Source organism: Pleurodeles waltl, chromosome 9 (genome assembly GCF_031143425.1).
Source record: "Pleurodeles waltl isolate 20211129_DDA chromosome 9, aPleWal1.hap1.20221129, whole genome shotgun sequence".
NCBI classification, from domain to species: domain Eukaryota; kingdom Metazoa; phylum Chordata; class Amphibia; order Caudata; family Salamandridae; genus Pleurodeles; species Pleurodeles waltl.
This window is the reverse complement of record NC_090448.1, coordinates 1,083,316,862-1,083,338,898: the sequence shown is the minus strand read 5'-3', so window position 1 is coordinate 1,083,338,898 and position 22,037 is coordinate 1,083,316,862. Positions and strand designations below refer to the sequence as shown.

Here is a 22,037-nt window from a genome sequence, read left to right as displayed (position 1 = left end):
TTATTTAATTTTCTAAACAATCACAGACCCCTTGAGTAGGCGTTCTGGACTACCTGGGACCCACAGACCGCAGGCTAAGAACCACTGGTGTAGGCGCAATGTTCTCACTACAGTGAAAATTGGACATCTTCATATCATTGAATCAAATAGATGTTTCTACCAGTATTGGATTGTGATTACATCTATATGATAGAATTTACGCAAAGGTACTTTTTCCAACTTTGAGTACTCCTGGAAACTACTACTATCACTCCTGGGATTCACTGTGAACCAAATAAAAGTCAGAATTCCTCTCCAAATATAGATGTAACCCTGTGTGGCTAGATTGCAGACATTTACTACCTGTGCATTGCAGAGCTGGACTGGGAACCCAAAGCAGCCCCAGCTAATTTTGTCAGACCAGCCAGCCCTTATAAGGTACATAGCAAGTGAGCCTGACCACTAAAATGGAACACGGGGGTATTCTCCCCCCCAATGAAAATCTGGAAAACATGGCAAAAACGTTGCATGCTACAACACATTTTTCATTACATATTCGATCGTATAAGTTTTTAAAGCATAGTAAATGATGGCCTTACAGAGCATCAGGATATGGCAATCTTTGTTGCGGCCCTTCAGTGATTCCCTCACCATCATCCTCTAAGAGTACCTCTCATCTCTTCATAGCCCTTCTCTCACATGCAGAGGCGGCGTCTCCGTGTGAGGGGAGAAGAGCCACCCTGCTTATCTTGCAGGTGCAGCAAAAGTGAAAAATAAAATGGTAATAAACCCAGTTTATTACCATTTTATGTTTTCCTCTGCGAGCCTGAGCAGTGAGGGCAGGGTGGGGCCACCCTTTCTGACTTGCAACATGAGAGGGGGAGTGGTGACAGCAGTTTAAAGTACGCATGTCACTTTGGCGGGCTGTCTTACGACGACCAATCTGAAATGCACACTTTAAACCTATCCAAACCAAGCTCTCTTGGACAGCCGGTTGGAGAGAAAGCACAGGCACCCAGTTCCTGAAAGAGAGCTGATCAAGCCTGCTCCTAACAATCCTGGTGCTTTTCTCATGATGATTAAGAGCATGAGAGCAGCATCTGGATTAGTTTGGGGTGTTCGCTCTAGGACCCTTGAGAAGAACACTAGGACCGGAGGATGTGAAGGCAGTGGGTGAGTAAATATTTTTTATTTCACTTATTTAAACAGTAACTAAATTGCTAGCATGCATTACATTAAAGTTAATTGAAAAACATGAATGTACTGCATGTTAGCAATTCAGTAACTGTTTACAGCACGTGAGCCTCTTTAACCCACTGATAGGCACTGTGCAAAACTCACACTGCCTTCAGCCTCATCTCCAGAGATCCCAGTCATAGCTCATTATAAACACTGTTTGTAACATGCCATGACTGAGAGCTTTGGCACTGAGTCTAAAGGCATTGCCAGTGTCTACCAGTGCCAGTTTGCTCGCCTCACCACTAAATATTGTCACCAGTTGCCACAGCTCACAAATATTTCATTTGTTTTATAGCGTCTCTCTTACCAGCCTGGAGTGTTGGAGCACTGTACATCACACACACATACAGAGACAACGAATGATATGTGTGTTAGTCAGTGTAAAGAAAATATTACACAAGACAAAGGGGACTACAAGGTGTAGGATTCACATCATCCACACTGGTAGGCATTTTGTAAGAGGGCTTCTTCTCGGTAAGCATACATTAAGAATTCAGAATGTAACACAGTGGTTAGTGCTGACTTTACCATAATTAATTTCTACCCAAACAAACCCTTTTCAGCAGAATTAGGCTAATCAAAGACTGAGAAAAACATAACTGTCTAACCTGTACCATGCAGTTGGCATGCAGCTCTCCCTTGGTAGTTCATAGCTTGCTCCTGTGCTAGAATATGAGTGTAATTTTTGGACTACACAGTAACAAAAGGATCTATATGACAAAAGAAGTAAGCCACTGAGCATTGCACATAACATACTATTCTGGAATCCGCTGAGTACGGGTTCTTTGCAGCAGCATATTAACCCTCTGAGCTACCTCAGATGAATAAAAACTGCCACTAAACAGAACTCTGATCTCTCCCCGGCAGGTACATTCATCACAGAGTTATATTGCTTATTATCAGTGCTTTTAAAACTGATCCACAGCTACAAAACCGCCCCCGTAACAACAGCTGTCTCCCACCCGTCCAGCCTCCCGGGGAAACGCCCGATGCCCAGTCCAGCCAGCCCAGCCTTTGTGCCTTGTGATCGGGCCCTCGGGATTCGGCACATAGACTGCCGCTCCTCCGAGCATCATGAAAAACACAAATGGAGGGTCGGAAAAGGATGCCCAGAGCACGCAGGTGTGACGTCACTCCCATTGACACGTTTCAGGGAGGCATTGTGCGTTACTCTGGCACCACAACAATGGATAATGATTTTCGAGTGCTCCACATTTCCCTCTGTGGGCGAAATCGAGTTTGGATAAAATATGTGCCGTCTGTTCGTGACTTCCACGCCATGAATAAATCACAGAACGATGGCTCAGCAGAGAGAGGCAATGCATTTAATTACCTGGGCTCCCCGCTGGGGGTCACTTCTCTTGTTTGCAAATGCAGGTCAATTCTTTTTGTCTATTCATGGTCTTATCTTAGACCTGTCAATGCTTTGATTAAACTCCTGAGCGCGATAATCCCTCCTCGGTTTGCGTTTAAAGAGACATCTCCCCCTGTCAAATGCCCAGTGGTCCAGCGCGCACAGGAGAGGGTTGGGTGATTATGAGTGGTGGACGCGTAGGGAATGGGTAGCTTTCATTAGTCAAGTAATCAACTCTTGAGTGGGTGGGTGGTTCAAAGGCGGGTGAACTTATTGCCTTAATAATGAGTGTTCCATGTTTTGGTGGGTGAGATAGGTGATGGATGAATTTAATTAGCTACTTATCCAAACACTGCATACATGGGTGGATGGGCTGAAGGATTTAGGTGGGTAAATTCATTTAGGTGAGATATTATATATATTTTTTCTGAAAATAACTTATTAATGAGTGCGATGGGTGGATCAGGGAAGCATTCTATACATTCATTACTCATATAGTGCATCAAGGAGGATGAATGGCGATAGATTAATTAATTTAATTAATCCATGGATGGATGAATTTCAATAATTCTTTCATTAGTGGGTGGGATGATGGATGCATTGATTTCGTAAATTACTTGATCAATATGTCAATTGTTTGGTGGGAAGGATGAATGCATATGTTTAATTTAATAAACGATGTCAGTGGATGAATGAATGCATAGGTGGCTGATTTAATGAATCCGTTTTTTTCAAACAATGACTCAATAAGTGGGCGCCAGGGTTCTCAGAAGGGGAGGTGAGGCGAGATTTCCATTTAGGTGTCCTCCTCGTTGTGAGATCTACATGTTCCAAGGAATATAACATGGCCGGTGCAAACTCTCAAAGGGGAAACGGAGGTAAAGGGTGGAGAGAGAGGCAACCATCTGATTCCACACTGCACTTCAAACTTCGAGAAGAACGGACACTATGCCAAATATACAAAGATAGGTATCTCTTACTTGGAGACCTTTGAAGGAGTGATATAGCTTTCTCACACTATTTTCTAAAAGAGTAAAAGTTAATAGTTACATATAAGTCAGAGTGGCAATGCAAAAGTATATGACAAACCACTGTAAAGTAAGCTCACCCAGTAGTCCAAGATATGGGTTGCTGCTAAGACCCAGGAGTTATGAGGAATCCCATTGATGGGCCACGGGTGTAAGACAATTGTAGTGTTGAGACAGGAGTGTCCGATGCATGGTGAAAGGGCGTGCACCCTTGCCTTTTTAAGCCTGATTGCATGTGAATCTGGTATCCTGCCTTTCAGTTTGGACCTCGCATCACACTGATCTAGCCTGTGCGTCATGTCCTAGGTCTGTCCCTGACAATGTAAGGTCCAGGACCTGGCCTGTGACCGGGAGGGGCACACCAAGCAACCTCTCATAGTGGACGGAGCACTACTGCCCCGTGCATGATGTACCGCTTAAAGTGGTGGTGGGATTGTGCCATGTTTTGTGATTTATAGTGTTACCAGACTACTCTATTTGTATCAGTGAGCGTGTAACCCACTGGTCCTTTGTGTAGAATACCCTGTTACATATAAACCATAGCCTTGCGCTGACATCCAATATGCCTGTAGTACATATGTGGCAGTAGGACTCAAGGTGTTTGTGAGTCTGAGCACTGAAGCCTGGGGTTTGTTTTGGATGCCTCTGTTTACCATGGCAACTGATGGAGGATAAGGACAGCTTCCACAGGCAGTGTAGGTATACTGCCTGTATTCCTATGGCTGAGGTGAAGATTCAGACATTGAGGTGAAAAGGATTGAGACAGGGCTCCATTTTGAAATTTCATAAGTGCTTTTTTTAACAAAGGGCTGCTGATTAGATCTTCCTTAGCACTACCGTAGGGGTGAAGGGCTAGAATGTGGTATATTTTGCGCAAACTGAGTAATTATCTAGATCAGTCTTGCCTTTCGTCTGCTCCTGATTACTAGATAGAAACGCGGATGGCAGCCTGGTGCAAGACTATCACACTTCATTGTGCCCATGTGGTGGGTGCTCCCACCTGGGGACAGCCCCAGTGCTAGCTGTTGTGAGAAGCACAAATTTGCACAAAGGCTGTGTCTGAAGAGCAGCATAAGAAGGATACTTGAAAAGAGAAAAAAACTTTATCTGAAGTATGATACAGTGGAGCCACACCACTCTCTTGAAGAATGTGTATACAAGTGTGATCAAACCATCCCTCTTTGGTCCAGTCCTACGTTGTTCTTCACTATGGAAGAGATTGCTCTGCAGAGTGCTCATAGATCTGCTGTGTAACCAGGCTGGTGTATGCCTGACAGCCAATCTACCAGAAGTGAGGGGACAGCACCTGAAGTATCCACTTTCTGATGGAGGAACTGAGAGTGTGCCTAATACCTAGAGATCTGTCTGCCAGTTGACAGAGAACACGAGTGTACCTGGCCCTGCAGGAGTGTAAACTGTCAAGGAGAAGAGCTCATATATTCTTCCTGCATCTGGAACTCCTAAAGAAAGTGGAAAGTGGAAGAGAGAGAAGCCGCAAGAGACCCATGTTGTGAGTGGTTCCCCCAGTACCTCTATGCAGTTCCTACATGAGAACAGCCCCATAGACTGCACTGAATCAAGTGTGGTCATGTTTGTTGTCAGCAACTATAGCAATGATCTAGGGCTGCTGATGACAAAAACAAGAAGGCGCATCACCTCTGTGTGAGCCTGATCAGCATGGGAGGCACGTTCCTGCTGTCAACTGGTCAGCCTGGGAGGCCCCCACTGCATGTCACTGTTATGAACCTGGTTGGCCTGGGAGTCCACAACAATACTTCACTTGTGTGGGTCTGATCAGCCTGGAAGGCCATTACTGCATTTGGCCACCATGAACCTGAGCAGCCAGGTAGATGTGACTGCTGGAGAGACCATGACATGACACATGTGTCGCATTCACCCAGCGACATCAGCACCAAAGGGAGGCTAACATGAAGATAAAAGGCACAGGCAGTGGTTATCTCATCACTCTTCCTATGAAAATTGTCTTCAACTACCACTGGAGCAAAAGGACTGAGGCACGGTTCAAGGAAGGAGAGCATGAGATGTTCAGTCCAAAGTAAATCAGGTGTAAGGATGAGTGACTGAGCACACTTCCAAGCCCCCACTGGGGCAGCAGTGGTATATTCTCCACTGTGCCTAATTCATGCCTCTGCCATCAGGTACTGAGGACTGTAGCTTCTCTGGAATACCCAGGTGGGAAGAGGATAATGGAGCCGGAGGGTATAGTGTTTTCTAAAGAACACAGTCAGGCACACAACCCCATACTCAATTACCATAGTTGAGCTGTGTTGTATTTAGTTCTGTTGTGTGATTAAAGTACTTGCTTTTGCAAAAGGCAAGCATTAATCTGGACATTTATGTTATTGTGTCTATTGGGTGATTGTTGACTTCTGGGCTCTTTCCCCCTCCCCCAATTACACCCGCAGAGGCCTGTGACTACTCACTCTCGCTACCTTGAGAGTCTGGTGGTGAAAAGGTCATACTAGGCCCAGGTTGCAGAGCCCTAGTACAACACCACCAGTGACAGACGACCTCAACCCCCACAGGTGGGGTCCTCCAACCCCTGTCTGCTCTGTGGCTCCCTGAACGAGGTCTGACGCATGGGCAGCTGGCATATATGGGCATAAGGCGTGATGCTCCACTATTCATGGAAGAGGAGAGAAAAAGGGTGTGTACAGAGGAGCACATCAGTAAACCCTCAAGATAAAGTGTACTTTTTTGCTATCAGAAAGTCTTTGCCGACGTCGATTGTCAAATCTGCATAGCAATGTAATTATTTGGCCTTTTTCATAATCAATTTTATCCCATCCAGTCTTCATTGGCTTCCTTGAAGTAATGTTATCTTCTTCTTTTTTCTATCTTACATTCATAGTCTTGCTCTCCCTCTTGTGGGAGTTCCGTATTTATTGCCCTATCTCTCGTGGAGCAGTCTGCTGGTCTATATCAGCATATTTAATCCGAATTTGTACCAAGCGCATGGAAGCTTCTGTATTGCTCTGGGCCCATTCTTTTAACATTTCTGGGTGAGGGTTCTCAAAGCTGGGAGTGACCAAAATACGGAGTCCCCTAGGTATCCATCCCTCATCAACATAGCGCTTCAATGACTTGCTTTCCCACCATTAGTTTGTTCCGTTCTGGAGAGTTTCTCAAGTCTCCAGAGTTTAGTCAATATATCCTCCTTCTGACAGCTCTCTTACACGGTCTCCAGATGCCTCTGTCGCATTCAATGTTTCATCAAACGCCCTCTTCGCTCTTTCCTCCCCTCCCTTTCCATGTCAGCCAACATCGTGCAAAGATTCAACGTGAGCACCTTCTATCAAATTACAGTCCTTGCGCATGTATTCAATTCACCTGCACCCCTCTCCCTCAACACCACACCACATATATATAAAGATGGATGGATGGGCATGCATAGTTCTCCATCGGATAGTGAGCAATGGGAAAAGAGTGCCGACTGACTTCACTTATGCCTTCCAGGCACCTGCCATCTCGTAAATGCACTGTACTCGCAGGATCCAGAGGGCACTGGAATATTGATTCCATGGCTGTGTCAGAAAAATGGAGCCCGGGGAAGTTATCTGGACTGCAGTGGAATCAGATTAGCCCGTTGTCCTTTCAAGTGTGCAAGACTCATTTTGGAATCCACAAAAGCCCAGTAGTCATAATACTGTACCCAAAGTAAAGCCAACGTTGCAAGTCCCTGCAAGTCGTTATTAGACTGATACAGACCTTAATAGAGGGGAGCAATGAGGATATGAATGCAATCCCTCTTCCTTCACCCTCAAAGTAATAGCTTATGAATTTTAAACGTACACGGGCCATTTTGTGTATCACCCTAGTTAAGGAACAAAGACCTAGAGTAATGGATAATCAATCAGAATGGAGTGTGGATGCAGGATCGGGGTTCAGGATGAAATAATACTGTCCCTATGTGGTCAGCTAGAACAGGAAGAGATCAGTGTTAAGCCAAGATCACATAACAGGATAACTGAGATCCAGGATGTAACAGCAAGTGCGGAAACACTTTAGTGTAAATAACATCATTGCACAATATGGCGTGTGATGTTGCACCTGAGTATGACCTTAGTGGTAAGTAATGGGGAATAAGGCGGGAAAATGTTTTATGCACCTGTTCTGCAAATGTTATTGCCCATAACACACGTTTTGAACAAGTAATTACCACTTGAAGGTAACTGGTGGTATCTACCTGTGCAAAAACCGAGGGCAAGTGTGTTTTACTCCCGGCTTCTAATGGAAGCAAGGCTAAAAATGAAGATGTATGGTATTAGCATTTTTAGCACTGTGACCCCACAAATGTCAGTATCTCAGATAGCTCTCTGTCTGTGATGGAGATGCAGGTTCTGGTGAGTCACTGCTGCTTATTGAATTAATTTGCTTTAATTCCCCCGACCTCAGGGACTTTTGGCTCAGACTTCCTTTGCTTGAGCCGTCAATACGGTGGAGTGCATTAGCTCTGATGTTCTTGCTGACTGCAGCCAATATTACAGTGACATATGCTGTGCAATCACGTGAGGCAGGAGGGGATTCCCTGCATGGAACACTCCGGGCCACATCATGTGCCTTGCTGGAAATCAATTCTTCAGGGTATGGTAATGCTGGGGCGCAGTATTGTTAGAGCAGATTTTTATCTAAGAAAGATAGACTATTCAGTGATGAATGATTTGCAACCAAAACAAATTAATTCCACCTTATAGAACTGTTTTTTCAGCTTGGCCAAACTAGGCCCAGACTCCATCTTGTGTTTCGAATGTGACCATGTCTTCATTTCTCACTTACTCCATATGCAGCCAAATGTGCACTGAGACATTATTGAATGTAATACGTTTTGTAACACTGCTTGCTCTTTATGAAAGAAAATGTTGTACTTTGCCAGTTCTAGAGATAACGTTCCTCTTTGTTGCTGTTTCTTGTGTTCTCCCTGCCTAAATTCAGTGGGACCATTTATTTCATGTCTATCATTGTATTGCGTGTAACTAGATGTGTACTGTCACATCCGATGACATTAGTGCAAACGGGGACTAAATATTAGTCATTTAGGGGATGCGTTAGGGTAATGATAGGTATTGTTGCATTTTATTATGCATTGTGATTTGCAGATTCTATGCAACATTACGTTCACCTATGCTGACTGTGATTTTTTTTACTGTGGATTTTCCTGCAAAAAAGAGGCACATTTTGAAGGTGAGCCATTGTTGCTATCCTGATTCTTAGAGAGCAGATACATTGCTTCATTACATGCTCTGGACTCAAAAAATTACAATTGTATTGAGTGAGACCGTCAGGCCTCATGCTGCATTCCTTATTTATGCAATTTATTTGAGCCTTATGCTAATTCCCTGAATATGATCTAATATGAATTTCGACTGATTTTTAAACTAACCACATTTTGGGTTCTAAGAGCAAGGTCAGTGTTGGCCCACTTCTCTCTTCCTTTGAATGCCCATTTATTTACTTCATTGTGGGTTTGTCAGCAAGGGGCTAGGGACCTGTTTGCCCCAAAAAGCAAAGTACATAAAGTAATAGAAGCTGAAAACTCACTTGGTTGTGAAGATTCTAATTTATGATTCGGTTGTGGTATGAAATTGATACTCCGAGTCAAAATGATGTATCCAGATATATTTATTAATAAACTTCTGAGTCTTGGTTGCCCTTTATAAATACAGTCTTGTAAGTTTTTATCCGGACAGCCGACACATGTTTCGCCCCCTAGTGGTGAGTTCACCTGGTGCTTTATCAAGGCTGGAAATAGTACATTATAATAAGGACAAGGTTCGAAAAGGACAGTAGATAGTTATTAGTAATGTGAATTCTACTATGTGGCGTGAGTAAAGACTATTCCTTAATGTACCCCATGCTCGGTGTGCCATGGTGAAGTGAGAAAAACGAAGAGAAGAAGAATACATCACTTGGTCTTAGAGAAATTATCGGTTGGAACTCTGACAGATATCTGTGCTCCTGATTGTTGACCAGTTTAATTAGTGGTTGATTGTCTTTCTAGGATAAGAGACAATTAGTTTTTTACTTTCTTACATTTTGGGTTCTGTAATGAACTTTAATTATGTAATAAACCTTCATGGTTGCTAACTTATACCTTATCTCAAGAAGGCTTATTTAATTGATTATGTTATTTGATTTGCTGCCAATCTAATCTTTGGAGGGGCACATTTCCTCATATGTTCTTGAGGACACCACCACCACCCCCCAGTGGCCGCTGGTGATCTCTGAAACTGATGGGGCATAAATAGGTGACCAGATTCGCAGAGCGAACAAGCATTATTTCTGGAAGGAGGATGTTTGGGTTCTTCCCACTTAGAAAAGTATGAATTTAAAAACAACTGGTCTTTCTTTTTTCTGGTCTTCGTATGCCTCCCTCTTTCTTGCTAAGTGTATTTCTCTCACACTTATTCCACCCATCCTCCTCTCAGTCTTCCACTGCTCATCTATGTCTGCCTCTCAGTTTCTGTTTCTCACTCTCTGATTGTTATATTTGAGGTCTTGCTCTGTGCTACCATCTACCTCCTTTCTTACACCTTTCTCCCATGCCTCTTTCTGTGTCCTTTCTAATACAGTCTCCCTCCATTTGCCTCTTGCTTTACATCATCCTCTGCCTCTTTTTCATTTGTTTGACCCTGCCTTCCACTGCTTCTTTCTCCTGCTCCCTTCTAGTTCTCTCTCCTGTCTCTCTCCCAACTCTTACTTCCTCCCACTCACTATCAGTATCCCTGCATTCTCTTTTTTTTTTTCTTTAATTTACTCTTACAATCCTGTATTTCACTCATTGTTTTCTCATGTTCACTTTCTCTCATGTTTGTTTTCGCACTGTCTCCGGCATAATCTCAACCCTATGGCTACTAGCCCATTAACTCACTCACATTCCTGGTACCTTCTCACATCATCTACTTCTCAGTCATAACCTCCAACCTCTTATCCCTTAATTTGCAATCCCTTAGTGCCTCATTCGCTCATGTTCTATTTCCATTTATCACACTCCTCCCTCTCAACTATTTCTGTCAATCTAATTTCCCCTCCAAGACCTTCTTTCTCTCCATCCTTTCTCTCTTACATCTGTCTGTCTCAATTTGTGCTTGTCTGTAATTAATACACTTCCCCTTTCTATAGATCAGCTCATCCTCCATGCTCCTGCCCTGTAGATGGGGCTCGCCTCCTGCTGCATCCATTTTAGGACATCCTCATTCCTCATGCCTCATTCCTACTTCTCATCCCTGCTTCTCATCCATCATACATCATCCCTACTTCTCATCCATCATCCCTGCTTCTCTTCCATCATCCCTACTCTCATCCATCATCCCTGCTTCTCTTCCATCTTTCCTGATGCTGTAAGCTCGGGCTCGCCTCCATAGTTTGCTATTCAGAGCTAGGAAGATAAGAAGAGAAACAAAGCGCAGGATTTTCTTTAGGTGCTCACTACTTTAGCTCACCAGCAGTATACAGTAAAATGCAGCTCAGCTGATTATCTATAATCCATGGAGGCAGTAAACAGAGGGACCCTTAAAAGAAGGGAAAGGGGTGTTTTCTTCTGCATAACAGGCAAACATTCCTCGCTAGCAAGATTTTTAATTTGTTAGGTCTTTCCTCCATCACCTTCATGACCCCCCAGTTGGATCACCAGAAATCAGGACTAACTCCTGCAAAAAACATAACGTGGTTAGGGCTAACCCACTGATTCAAACAGCATGAGCAATATAACGTAGTTAGGGCTAACCCCCTGATTACTGCAGCATGAGTATGGCAAAGCAAGTGCACCACCTGCTTAAATGCTTACATTTTATGCCATGAACTTGGAAGGATCCCCCGGACATTGCTGCACACTTGGGGCGACATGTACAAACAGTTTTTGTGTGAATTCAAAAAGGCTTTTGTGAATGTACAGGAACCTATTTTACCCCCTACTTCAAGGTGGGGACATATTCCCCTTTGTGAATGTTTGTAAAAACAGTTTTAAGAGCAGGGTCTACTCTTAAAAAATGGAAGGAAAACTTTTAATTATTTTTTTAAAATACATCCTGTTTTCTGTTAAGGAAAACGGGCTGCATTTCAGAAAAAAAGATTGCTTTATCGAAAAGCAATTATAAACATGGGCAGGCCACCATCCTTATGATTTTTGCGATTCTCAATAAGTCACAAAACAACACCTAACTCATTAATATTTATGTGGTAGGTCTATTTGCGAACCCTCTGGGAATCGTAAAATGTGTAAAATACGCATTTGTACATGGCCCTTTGCGATTACCAAATAGCAAATCACAAAAAATTGCTATTTGGTAATCACAAACACTTACCTTTGTACATGGTGCCCTAGGAGCGCTGAGCAGCATGCATGCATCAGCTTGATGCTGCAATCAACCTGCCCCCAAAATTGTTGCTATTGGTGTTATTTTCTGGAGGACGAGATACATTGCAACACTGAAATAGGCTTTCACCCCCTTCTACTTTCTCCCTATGGCACAGGCAGGGATGCTGTCTGATTCGCTAGTTCCCCCTTTATTTAGTGACAAGATAAGTAAGGCTGTGGGTGAGACCATCGAAATCCTACCCCACCCAGCCTGTGACATAAGAAGAAAGTATTAAGTTAGAGACAGGTTTGGACCCTAGCCTAGGAGGCCTCTGCCGGGAGGTGTTTTGAAATGCTATTCTTTTGTGATGTTCGTATTGGTGCCTTGCATTAGGGATCAGATGGCTGAACATGTTTCATCCTTCCTAGAAGCACGCATGTGCAATGCAGTCGACCTGATCGGCTGCACTGGCTAGTTACCATCCATCAGTATAGGTGCTCATTCAGCCTTTTATGAGCCTCTGCATTGTTTAATGATAATTTCCATCAGAAAGCAACTGCTGCTGCCACCCTCAATCCTGCATAGGTACATCGTTTTTAGATTATCCGATGAAACAGTGTGAACAGTATTACTGGCCAGATGAGGATTCCCCAGGACCTTGTAATGAGTGTCTTTATACTCCAGGAAAAACAAAGGCCCTGATTTAAGAGGCACTAACACCACCTTAGCGTCGCCATAGTGTCATTTATTTTTTACGATAAGGCGGCGCTAAAGTAGCTCTTTACCCGCGCCATATTTACAAAGAGGCGCAATGCATGCATTGCGCCACTTTGTAAACCCTTGCTCTACATTATGCCTGTGTATGCGAGGGGGGCGTTCTCCCATTGGGGGGGGGCGAAAAAATTATGCAAGGAAATCCAATAGATTTCCTTGCGCCACTTTTTTCTGTACTTTTAAAAACTTCTCAGAGCAGGCGTTAAAAGGGGGCTTGCCACTGAATATTTTGGGCCCAGATGTACTCTGCAGGAGTAGCACCAAAATTCTGACGCTACTCCTGCTGAGTAGATCAATAGCATCAGGAATTCTGATGCTATTGCACCCACCCTGCACCATGGTGCGCCATATTTTTTACATACGGCGCCCACATGGTGGCAGTAGGGGGGGACTAAGGGGCGCAAGGAAAGTGGAGCTGCATTGGGTTTGTTGTAAGCTTTGGCCTTGGTTTTCTAAATTTCAGCTGTTTTTCCTGTTTCTCATCATTTCTGTTATACAAAAGTTAACCACTTTGCTATTGAAATTGAAATTGCATTTATATAGCGCTTACTACCCCTGATGAGGCATTGAAATGATTTGCTATTCATTTTGCTTGATTCATTTTATTGTATTTATTTCGTAGCTGCTGTTTACGGCTTTGGGATCGACACTAAACAAGATGCCGCATCTTTGGACCCTCGTCCGCCTGACTCGCTTCCCACTGGCATTGGAGTGCAAGACAGCCATTTTTCCAGCGCAGGTAAGAAGCAATGAGCTGTCAAGGGGTGGCCTAGAAATGTAAAGTCAATATGAACAAGAAAAGCAGGGAAAAGGCAAAAATATAACACCTACAGAAAACAAGAAGAAACACATGCAGGCATACGATGAGAGGATACTTCGTACTGTTACATGTAGGGCCCTAAAAAATATTTGTTCCTCTTTAGGAAAGGATAGAGAATTTGAAATGAGAAAACTGAGTTAGCAGTCTTGCGGGTCGCATTACTGACTATCAACACCAACAATATCATGGTACAAGAATATAAAGAGGGACAAAATATCGAAAGGTGTGTTCATATAGGGAAGTCTAGATTTACAATTGCTAACGCCATATCTACTTACCTTCAAGATACAAGTACTACGTAGGTACATAAATGTGGAATTAGGTATCTAGATTCACTTACCTGTCGATATTTGTTTTCAATCGCTTGTCCTTGATATTCTTTTCCATCAATATTATGGGTGTGATATTCAGGGTGGTCACCTCCTTGTGGAATTTGGACAGGCACATAACTTTTGCACTTTGCAAACATTGTCCACTTCGTACAATTTTTCCTTTTCCCATAAAACTCTATTCTGCAGAGGAATTGTCTAATTAAACATGTTTTTCAGGGTTTTATTCCCTTTGCAAAGTTTATGTGAGCATAATATTTAAGAAGCTTAAGAAAAATCTCTACGTGATGGAAGAGGTGAAATTCTACAGCTTTTCCCTACTGTGAGATGTTAAACACTGACAATGCAGCTTGTATTCTGTGAATTTCCAAAAGGAATTGTGACCTAGTGTATGCCCTGAATACCCCAATCTTCCCTGAATACATGCTTACAATTGTGAGCCTCTCGCTCTGCAAATTGTGATGTAAACATGGGGAATCCACCTGCTGGAAGGACAAATCCATGCTAGATATTCAGGACATCCACAGATGATAAGGCTACTTATAATGAATCTTGTGTTGATGAAAGCATTTGCAAAGGAAGATTATCCTGAAAATCTGGCTTGGATCCAGCAATCTTGGACATATGTTGAACACCTCCAAGGTAGCGCATCTCTTTCTGTCTGTGCTTTTATTCTTCTAAATATACAGTCTCCATAACTGGACACAATGCTCCAGATGAGGCCTCACATTAGGTGTGTGACAAAAGCTCTAGCTCTCTTTTCCTGCATTGTGTACGTATTTATAAAACCTGTGATTTAATCTAGACGTTTTCAACTGCAGGAGGGGGATGATCCGTTTCAGATTTTCATGGTTATCCACAGACAACACATTTTCACACAATGAAGCTTAATCAAAGCCATTTACATGGTCTGGTTATCCTGAAACTCTGACATGGATCTGGCAATCCGGGACCTTTGCTAAAAAACACTGATTTAAATGATTGTCCATTCCAGCATCCCATCTCTAGGGTATCCCAAAAGTGCTTTTGTTCTTCGGGTGTTATGGCCTATAGAACCGGACTTAACATTTTTCTTAGGAGCCTGAAGTATTGAATGTCAATGTACAGTGGTTATCAGAGACACTGCTTCTAGTTCTCTGAGTTGAACCTACAACTCTTTGATTCCAACAAGGTGGTCACTTTAATTGTATTTGTACATAGTGGTAACACCAATGCTGCTATTCTTCTAAGTGTAGCTCTCCCTACACCCACCTCCCCACACTTCCCTATAGCTGTGTAGTCTGTGACACATTAAATAAATAAAGCTGGAGTTGAGAGGGTTTATAGAGGACAAACATCTGCAATCCTATGAATCAATTACGTTTTATTGAACCGGGTACAAAATCCAAGCGTGCAATTAAACTTGACTTTCAGGAAGCCCGTAAAGGAAAGTGTAAGGTCTACAATCAAAAAAGCCAGTCATTATTTCCGTTCTGACACACTTCTGTGTAGCAGCAATAACGCTAGCTGCAACAAAAAACAGTAGGTGTTTGAATTACTTACTTACTCGAGTCCCAGTCCTTCTCATCACAGTCCATACCTCATGTAGTTCTGCCCCATACTTACACAAAATTAATCTATTATATAAAAACTAAACTTTAAATTAGGAATCCTGAATGATTTTACAGGAGAAGGGAGCCAACCTGGTTCCTCCTACTTCACCCCTTTTAAAATAAAGGAGGGACTAAGTCAAAGCTTTTCCGGATAACTGAAAATCCTGAAGCAAGGATTAGACTATATGAGGTGCATGCGCCCCAGCTGTAATATCAATGTTATCCACTTAATAAGACCTTTTTATTTCGCCTTCTACCTTCTTGTCAACTGCATCTACCAGGGCTGCCTCTTGAAGATGATTGTTCCCTGTGATACTAGCTCTGCCATAATGGATTCAACATTAATCACCACCAAAAAATCATCTTAAAGGGAAATACTGGATAGCAGTAAGCAAGAAGTCTAAGAAAATTTGATTTCTCTTTGATCTTTCAGACCCTTGATAATACATTCTTAAAAGCTTTATGTAAAGGGAGGGGCTCTGGTTCCTGCTCCTGAAATTGCAAGAAAAAATCACCTTCATCTTCCTGCACAGAACAGAAGGCAAGGCCATGTTTTTGCATAAGTGCTGAATAGCCTCACTTAAATCAGCCCCCAGCACATATCTGCCCGTCCTCCTCCTCAAAATTAACTGTATCTTTGTCTCAGTCTCTTTGCAGGAGGAGCTGCCTCGGTGTACTCTACTCCCTGATTAAGAAGTACTCTACTGCCTGATCAAGAAGTAGCTTCTACTCCCTGATTAATTAAATTCTGCAACAAGTCAAAGGAGGCCAACTGCTCCTGCACTCTAGCCTCATGAGTAACTCCCTCACCAGAAGACACTGCTTCAACATTGTTGCGCTTTGTAGCATGCTCTCAGCGCTCCATTTGTGTATTATCAGTTTCCCCCTAGTAACAAGAGTGCTGTTAGTGCTTGTGACTTTGATGAGGATTCCCCTGGAAAAGAACTAGGATTACAGGTAAGTAACTTATCCTTCTCTTGGACCTCTCAGCTGCCTTTTGACACAGTTGACTATGACACCTTAATGCAAAGTCTCTATTAAGCCGGCATAGAGGGGACTGCTCTTGGCTGGATCACATCCTACCTTCAGAATAAATGTCATCCATATTCCCCCTTTCTCATCCAGACCCTACTTCACAAAAGCAGGGGTCCCTCAAGGCTCAATCATCCCACCCATTCTTTTCAACATCTACATGAAGTCATTACCGGCAGTGATCAATGAATTTCAACTCACATGCTACAACTATGCAGATAACACACAAATACTCCATAAAACTAAAATGCCCCAAAGACATTGGAAACTCACAAATCTTCAGCTGCCTCAGAGGCGTTGGTCAGTGGATGACATGGAGCCATCTCAAACTAAAAGCTTCCAAAACGGAAATACTAACATGTGGTGACTGGAAAAAGTATGGCCACTCTGCACCTGGCCTGATGATCTGGGGCCACCCCTAAATTATCTAAGGAAGTTAGAATCCATGGAATTACCTTGGACATCAAGTTAACAATAAATGCCCAAGTGGACAAATTAGCAATATCAAGCTTCATCACTCTGAAAACTATGCAACACATTTTCCCCCACCTCTGATTTTCACAAAAGGTCCAGGCTACTATCTCTCTTGTACTGTCTAAACTGGATTACGCAAATTGAACCATGAATCATATCTATCTACTATGAAAAAAATACAGAGTATTCAGAACTCTGCTGTCAGACTTCTCCTACATGTAAAGCCACACGCTCACATCTCCCCTGCCTTGAGGGCCCTACATTTGTTACCAGTTGCCAGAAGATCCATCTTCAAGCTGCTTTGAATCACCCAGAAAGCAGTATAAGGAACAGGACCACTTTTTATCAGGAATAAGGTCACTAAATACATTCCACAAAGAAACATCATTTCAAGATTGGTAACCCTCCTCAAAACCCCACCACACAAGAAAAAGACAATAGGAGGTATATCTTTCTCTTTTCGAGCAGACAAACTATGGAATTCATTACCCCCAAGAATAAGATCCATGGAGAACTATCTTATCTTTAGAAGATAACTCAAGATTTGGGTATTTTCTACATAACCACCGTACTCAAACAGCAATGGACTGCATATCTCTGTGTATGTAAACATTTATAATTTGAATATAGGGATATATCTAGATATGTTTATTTCTTTGTACAAATATGTATAACTACTTTATCTTAAAATATATAGGGCCTGACTACGACTTTGGCGGAGGGGATTACTCCGTCCCAAACGTGACGGATATCCCACCCACCGTATTACAAGTTCCATTATATCTTATGGAACTTGTAACATGGCGGACGGGATATCCATCACATTTAGGACGGAGTAATCCCCTCCGCCAAGGTTGTAATCAGGCCCTTACTCTTTAGGCCTGTTTAACAAATATATATAACTTACGGTTAAATGTATATCTTTATCAATGTGTATATATATATGTATACGTGTATATAAGTATATATATAAAATATATATATATATATTATTCTACATCATAACATGCGCTTAGGGCATTGCATAGTTTCTATATTACCTGTTTGGTTAGATGCTTTTGAGTCTCTTTTTTTCCATCACAATAGGCAAATATCTTAACTGATTATCTACAAGCACTTCACTATTGAAATATTGAGGAAAGATAAAATGTTATAAAAGTACACAAATAAATTAACTTCAAATTCTGCAACACTTGAAAGTCTGTTTATACTATGTAACTTTAAATCTCAGTATATTATATTCCTTACACATATATTCCCTTACTATGTATTTATGCACCTATATATTTATTACTTTGATCCTACTGTACAAGAGAAAAAAAGGGAACAAATACTCTTTCGAAAGCTTTACTCTGTCTCACCATCCCCCTATACCTCTATCAATCTATCCTCTATGTCCCACTCTCTGACCGCTCCCAGACCCATTCAACTAATATGATCTAAAAAAAAAACCTTCCTAGCCTGTTCCCTCCTCTACCTCTCCTGGCGCACCCCAATCCCCAGTTTACTACTAAGATCTCCTAATCCACCCTGCTAAATTCTCCCTCATGTATCTCTCCTTTGACTCATCCCAAATCTCATTTTAGTACTATGATCTCCCTAATCCCTTTCTACAGCCCTTTCCTACTCCATCTCTCCTTTACTCATCTCAAACCTCATCTTACTACTATGATCTCCCAATTAATACTTCTGAATTCTTCCCTCTCATTTTCCTCCAATTTTCTATTCAATCCAACTAACAGACTCACGTGTCCTCGGCTCAAATTAACTTATACCTCCCTATAATAATATTAATTGTATACTCATATTTCCCTATACTAATCCACAACTAATACTTTTGGGTTCTTGAGTAGCATGCTACTTGCCGAAAAGCGCTTTGATGCCTCATCAGGTGTAGTAAGTGCTATATAAATACAATTACAATTACAACAGGAGAGACTTTCCTGCTTCTCTTTTTCCATAGTAACCAACCCAAGGAATGTCGTAGTCTTGCGAGTCCTCCACCATGTCAGAATCCGGTGATCGGTACCGCGGTTTAGGACATCTTCCCCACACCACCTGATTGCTTGATGAAGGATTGCGGGGTATAAAACTTCAACGAGGACAGTCCCGAAGTCAGTGGAGAACATCAAGCAGCCGCATTTAATTATAACTGCACCCTGCAGACCTCACACAAACACTGGACAAAACACACACTCTGGGCAGTAGAGGAGGACCGATGGCGGGCTTACCTGATGTGCAAAATGGCAATAAATATTAGTATAACTTTGCAATAACAGGAAGAACAATCTAACCAGAAAGTAGGTGGTTGCTACAGAAAAAAACAGGAAGAACAAGAGGTTAGACCGACTTTTATAATAACGGATGAGGAAAACCCTGGTTGGGACCACTCGCTCGTATTATCATTCAGGAGGCTTAATTTAAAGTTTAGAAATAAATAATAATCTGTGGACATAAGGGACTAAGCCTCATGTAATGCATGTGGGCCTGATATGATTGATTTGATTTTTGGTGGTTTGTGGTGATTTGTTCAACTAAACATTTTGCTCGGGACGAGAAAATATCAGACTGCACTTGAGGTATTCTGGTGCCAGACCTGCACAGACCAGTGGATGCTGTGGGCGGGGCTGTGAGTGAGGGAGGCAGGAATTACTTACTCTAGGCATGTTATTAGGATTGATGGGCAGGATGCTGCGGCTCTGACTGCGAGGTTAGCGCTGATGATGAAAAATACCTTCAACATGATTCCAGAGAGTGCTTAGACCTTCAAGAAAGAATCAATTTCAACCACAGGGGAATCTTTCAATTGCATCAAGCTGACCTCACTACCTAGAACAACATACCATGTGCGGACTGCAGATCTGCCCCTCACTGAAATCATTCAGTGTTTCTGCTCTGCTGAAGGAGATCAGAAGCAGTGCTTTATTTGTAAAAGAAAGAAATAAAAGATATGCAGCGGCCAAAGTGTTTCCCGCCAACAAACCACATACCACGGCTGCCTAATCTCTACTATCCCTCATCTACCATTCCATACTTTCGGTTTCTTTTTTACCTCTCTTTTCCTATTTCTTTTTCCTCCCTGCTGTGTTTATCGCCCTTTTCCTGTTTCTTTTTCCTCCCTGCTGTCTCCTTTGTCACTATTTTTCCTATCTTTCTTTATGTTCTTGCTTGAAAAATCTATTGCTTAGTACCAGCATTAAAATGAATGTTAATATTAATTTTAATATTATTATTGATCGTAATATTACGAGTTGTTAATAGTTGTTGTTTGTTTCCTTTCTATAGAGCCTCATTAAAATCAGCTCCTTTGGTAAAGCATTAACGCAGCAGGTAAATAATGAAACCATAGGGTGCATTATTTACCTGCTGCAGTATTACCTTCCATTTCAAATTCTGCACCTTGGAGTAAGAGATAATATAATGGTTCTACTTATTGCCCACATTGTGCCACTTAGTAGCACGACGGTCTGCGCCAATCTCACTGAGCTACCTACCTGTAAAGCTATCTCAATGGATTGAGAATCTGCTGCAGAGATCTATGGGAATTCTGGAGGTTGTGTGTTTAGATCCTGGCAGAGCTGATAAAGGCTTCAATCCTTTAGAAATAGATAAAATGAGTACCATTGAGTTAGGCAATATTTATTCCTGTTCTTTATTGAATGAGCTATCCATTTTCTACATCATACCTACTATACGCCTGAGACTGGCCAGGATCTATCCCACCAGGCATTCGGGGTGCCCCAGGTGCCCTCTAGACCGTGCAGATTTATTCCACATGACGTGGACCTGTGGTCGGCTGCAAGGCTACTGGGCGGATGTGATATTGATCATACGCAGGGTTACCCGGTTGAACATTGCACAATCCCCCCATCACTGTTTGTTGGGTACCCTTCCGTTGCCCAAAGGGAAGAAGATACAGTGTTGGCTTGAATTGCTGGGATGAGTATTGGCAAAACAGTGCATAGCTATGTGACAGACGCCGTTTACAGGACACAATACTATGCACTGGGAGCAGGATTTGATGGAGTGGGCTGTAGCAGAAGAAACAAAATGGTAATGGTCCACACAGATGAACATGATGGCCAATGACTTAGAGCAATGGGCATCAAGGTGCAGGGATTTGATGGTGGGTGCGCGGGCAGGAACTGAGGTGGCCCTTGTGGACCCTTGGGATTAGTGGCTATGAGGCCTATCCGAGCCATAGTGGTCCATACAGTGTAAGCTGTCATGTTATTTGTTGCCATATGTTTCTTTTTATTGTTGTTCATTTTGCAAAATTATAAATACATTTTTGTTGAAAAACAAAATCAGTTTGTAGTGTGTTTCCAATACGTGGTCACTATAAATACTTTAATTATCTTATCTTAATCTACTAACATGTCAGACTGAGGTCTGTTTATGGTTCTCAGTTACATCCAGGTACATTACATATCTATTGTAATCTATCTTTTCCTTATGTTCATAGAGTACTCTTGCCATTTTGAGATGGACTGCCCTTGGATTTCCTCAATGATGGATACCGCAGTGCCGCACTGGGAACGGATAATGGTGGGCGCTCTAACACCACAGCAACGGTGCAAGATTTTTGGGGACAGTGTTTCACCTAGAGACACCCACGGTATGTATACACGGAGGAAGGTCAGATGAACTGATTTGCCCAATGTCCTGGTTAGCTGCCTGTGACACACTAACATATATTGATGTACAAAGGCGTATTTGCTGTAAGAACCTTTAGAGTGAATGAGTGCCTTAAAGCCGCGGATTGATGATGTCTCTAGTGCAGTGTCAACGACCTCCACATGGAAGGAAATACACAGAGTCCTGCAGGTTCCTCTCTGTCACCTGCTTTTTCAATATTCAGATGCACTCAGGCCTCAGCAGGCAGCACAAGGTGAATGTTCGGGTATGCAAGGGAAACACACAGATTCACCACAGCTGGGCGAGGAGGTGGAGGCAGGGAGCAACAACAGTATGGCTGGATTATTGTTATATGTGGGAGAGTTTCCCTTCCCTCAATGACTCAAAGACAGAAATCACTGCATGGGCTCCCCAGGAGAAAACACCAGTAAGTTAGACCCTTTTCCTGCCACCAGCACCAACT

The 22,037-nt window shown here is 42.5% G+C and overlaps 1 protein-coding gene across 1 annotated transcript in view; it reads left to right on the top strand.

Annotated features, from left to right (window-relative positions):
• Positions 1-22,037, top strand: part of LTK (leukocyte receptor tyrosine kinase) — a 465,297-nt gene that overhangs the window by 218,304 nt on the left and 224,956 nt on the right. The window contains exons 2-3 of the mRNA XM_069208757.1: positions 13,312-13,428; positions 21,402-21,554. Coding sequence (XP_069064858.1) covers positions 13,312-13,428; positions 21,402-21,554 — 270 coding nt within the window. The remainder of the gene's footprint in view (positions 1-13,311; positions 13,429-21,401; positions 21,555-22,037) is intronic.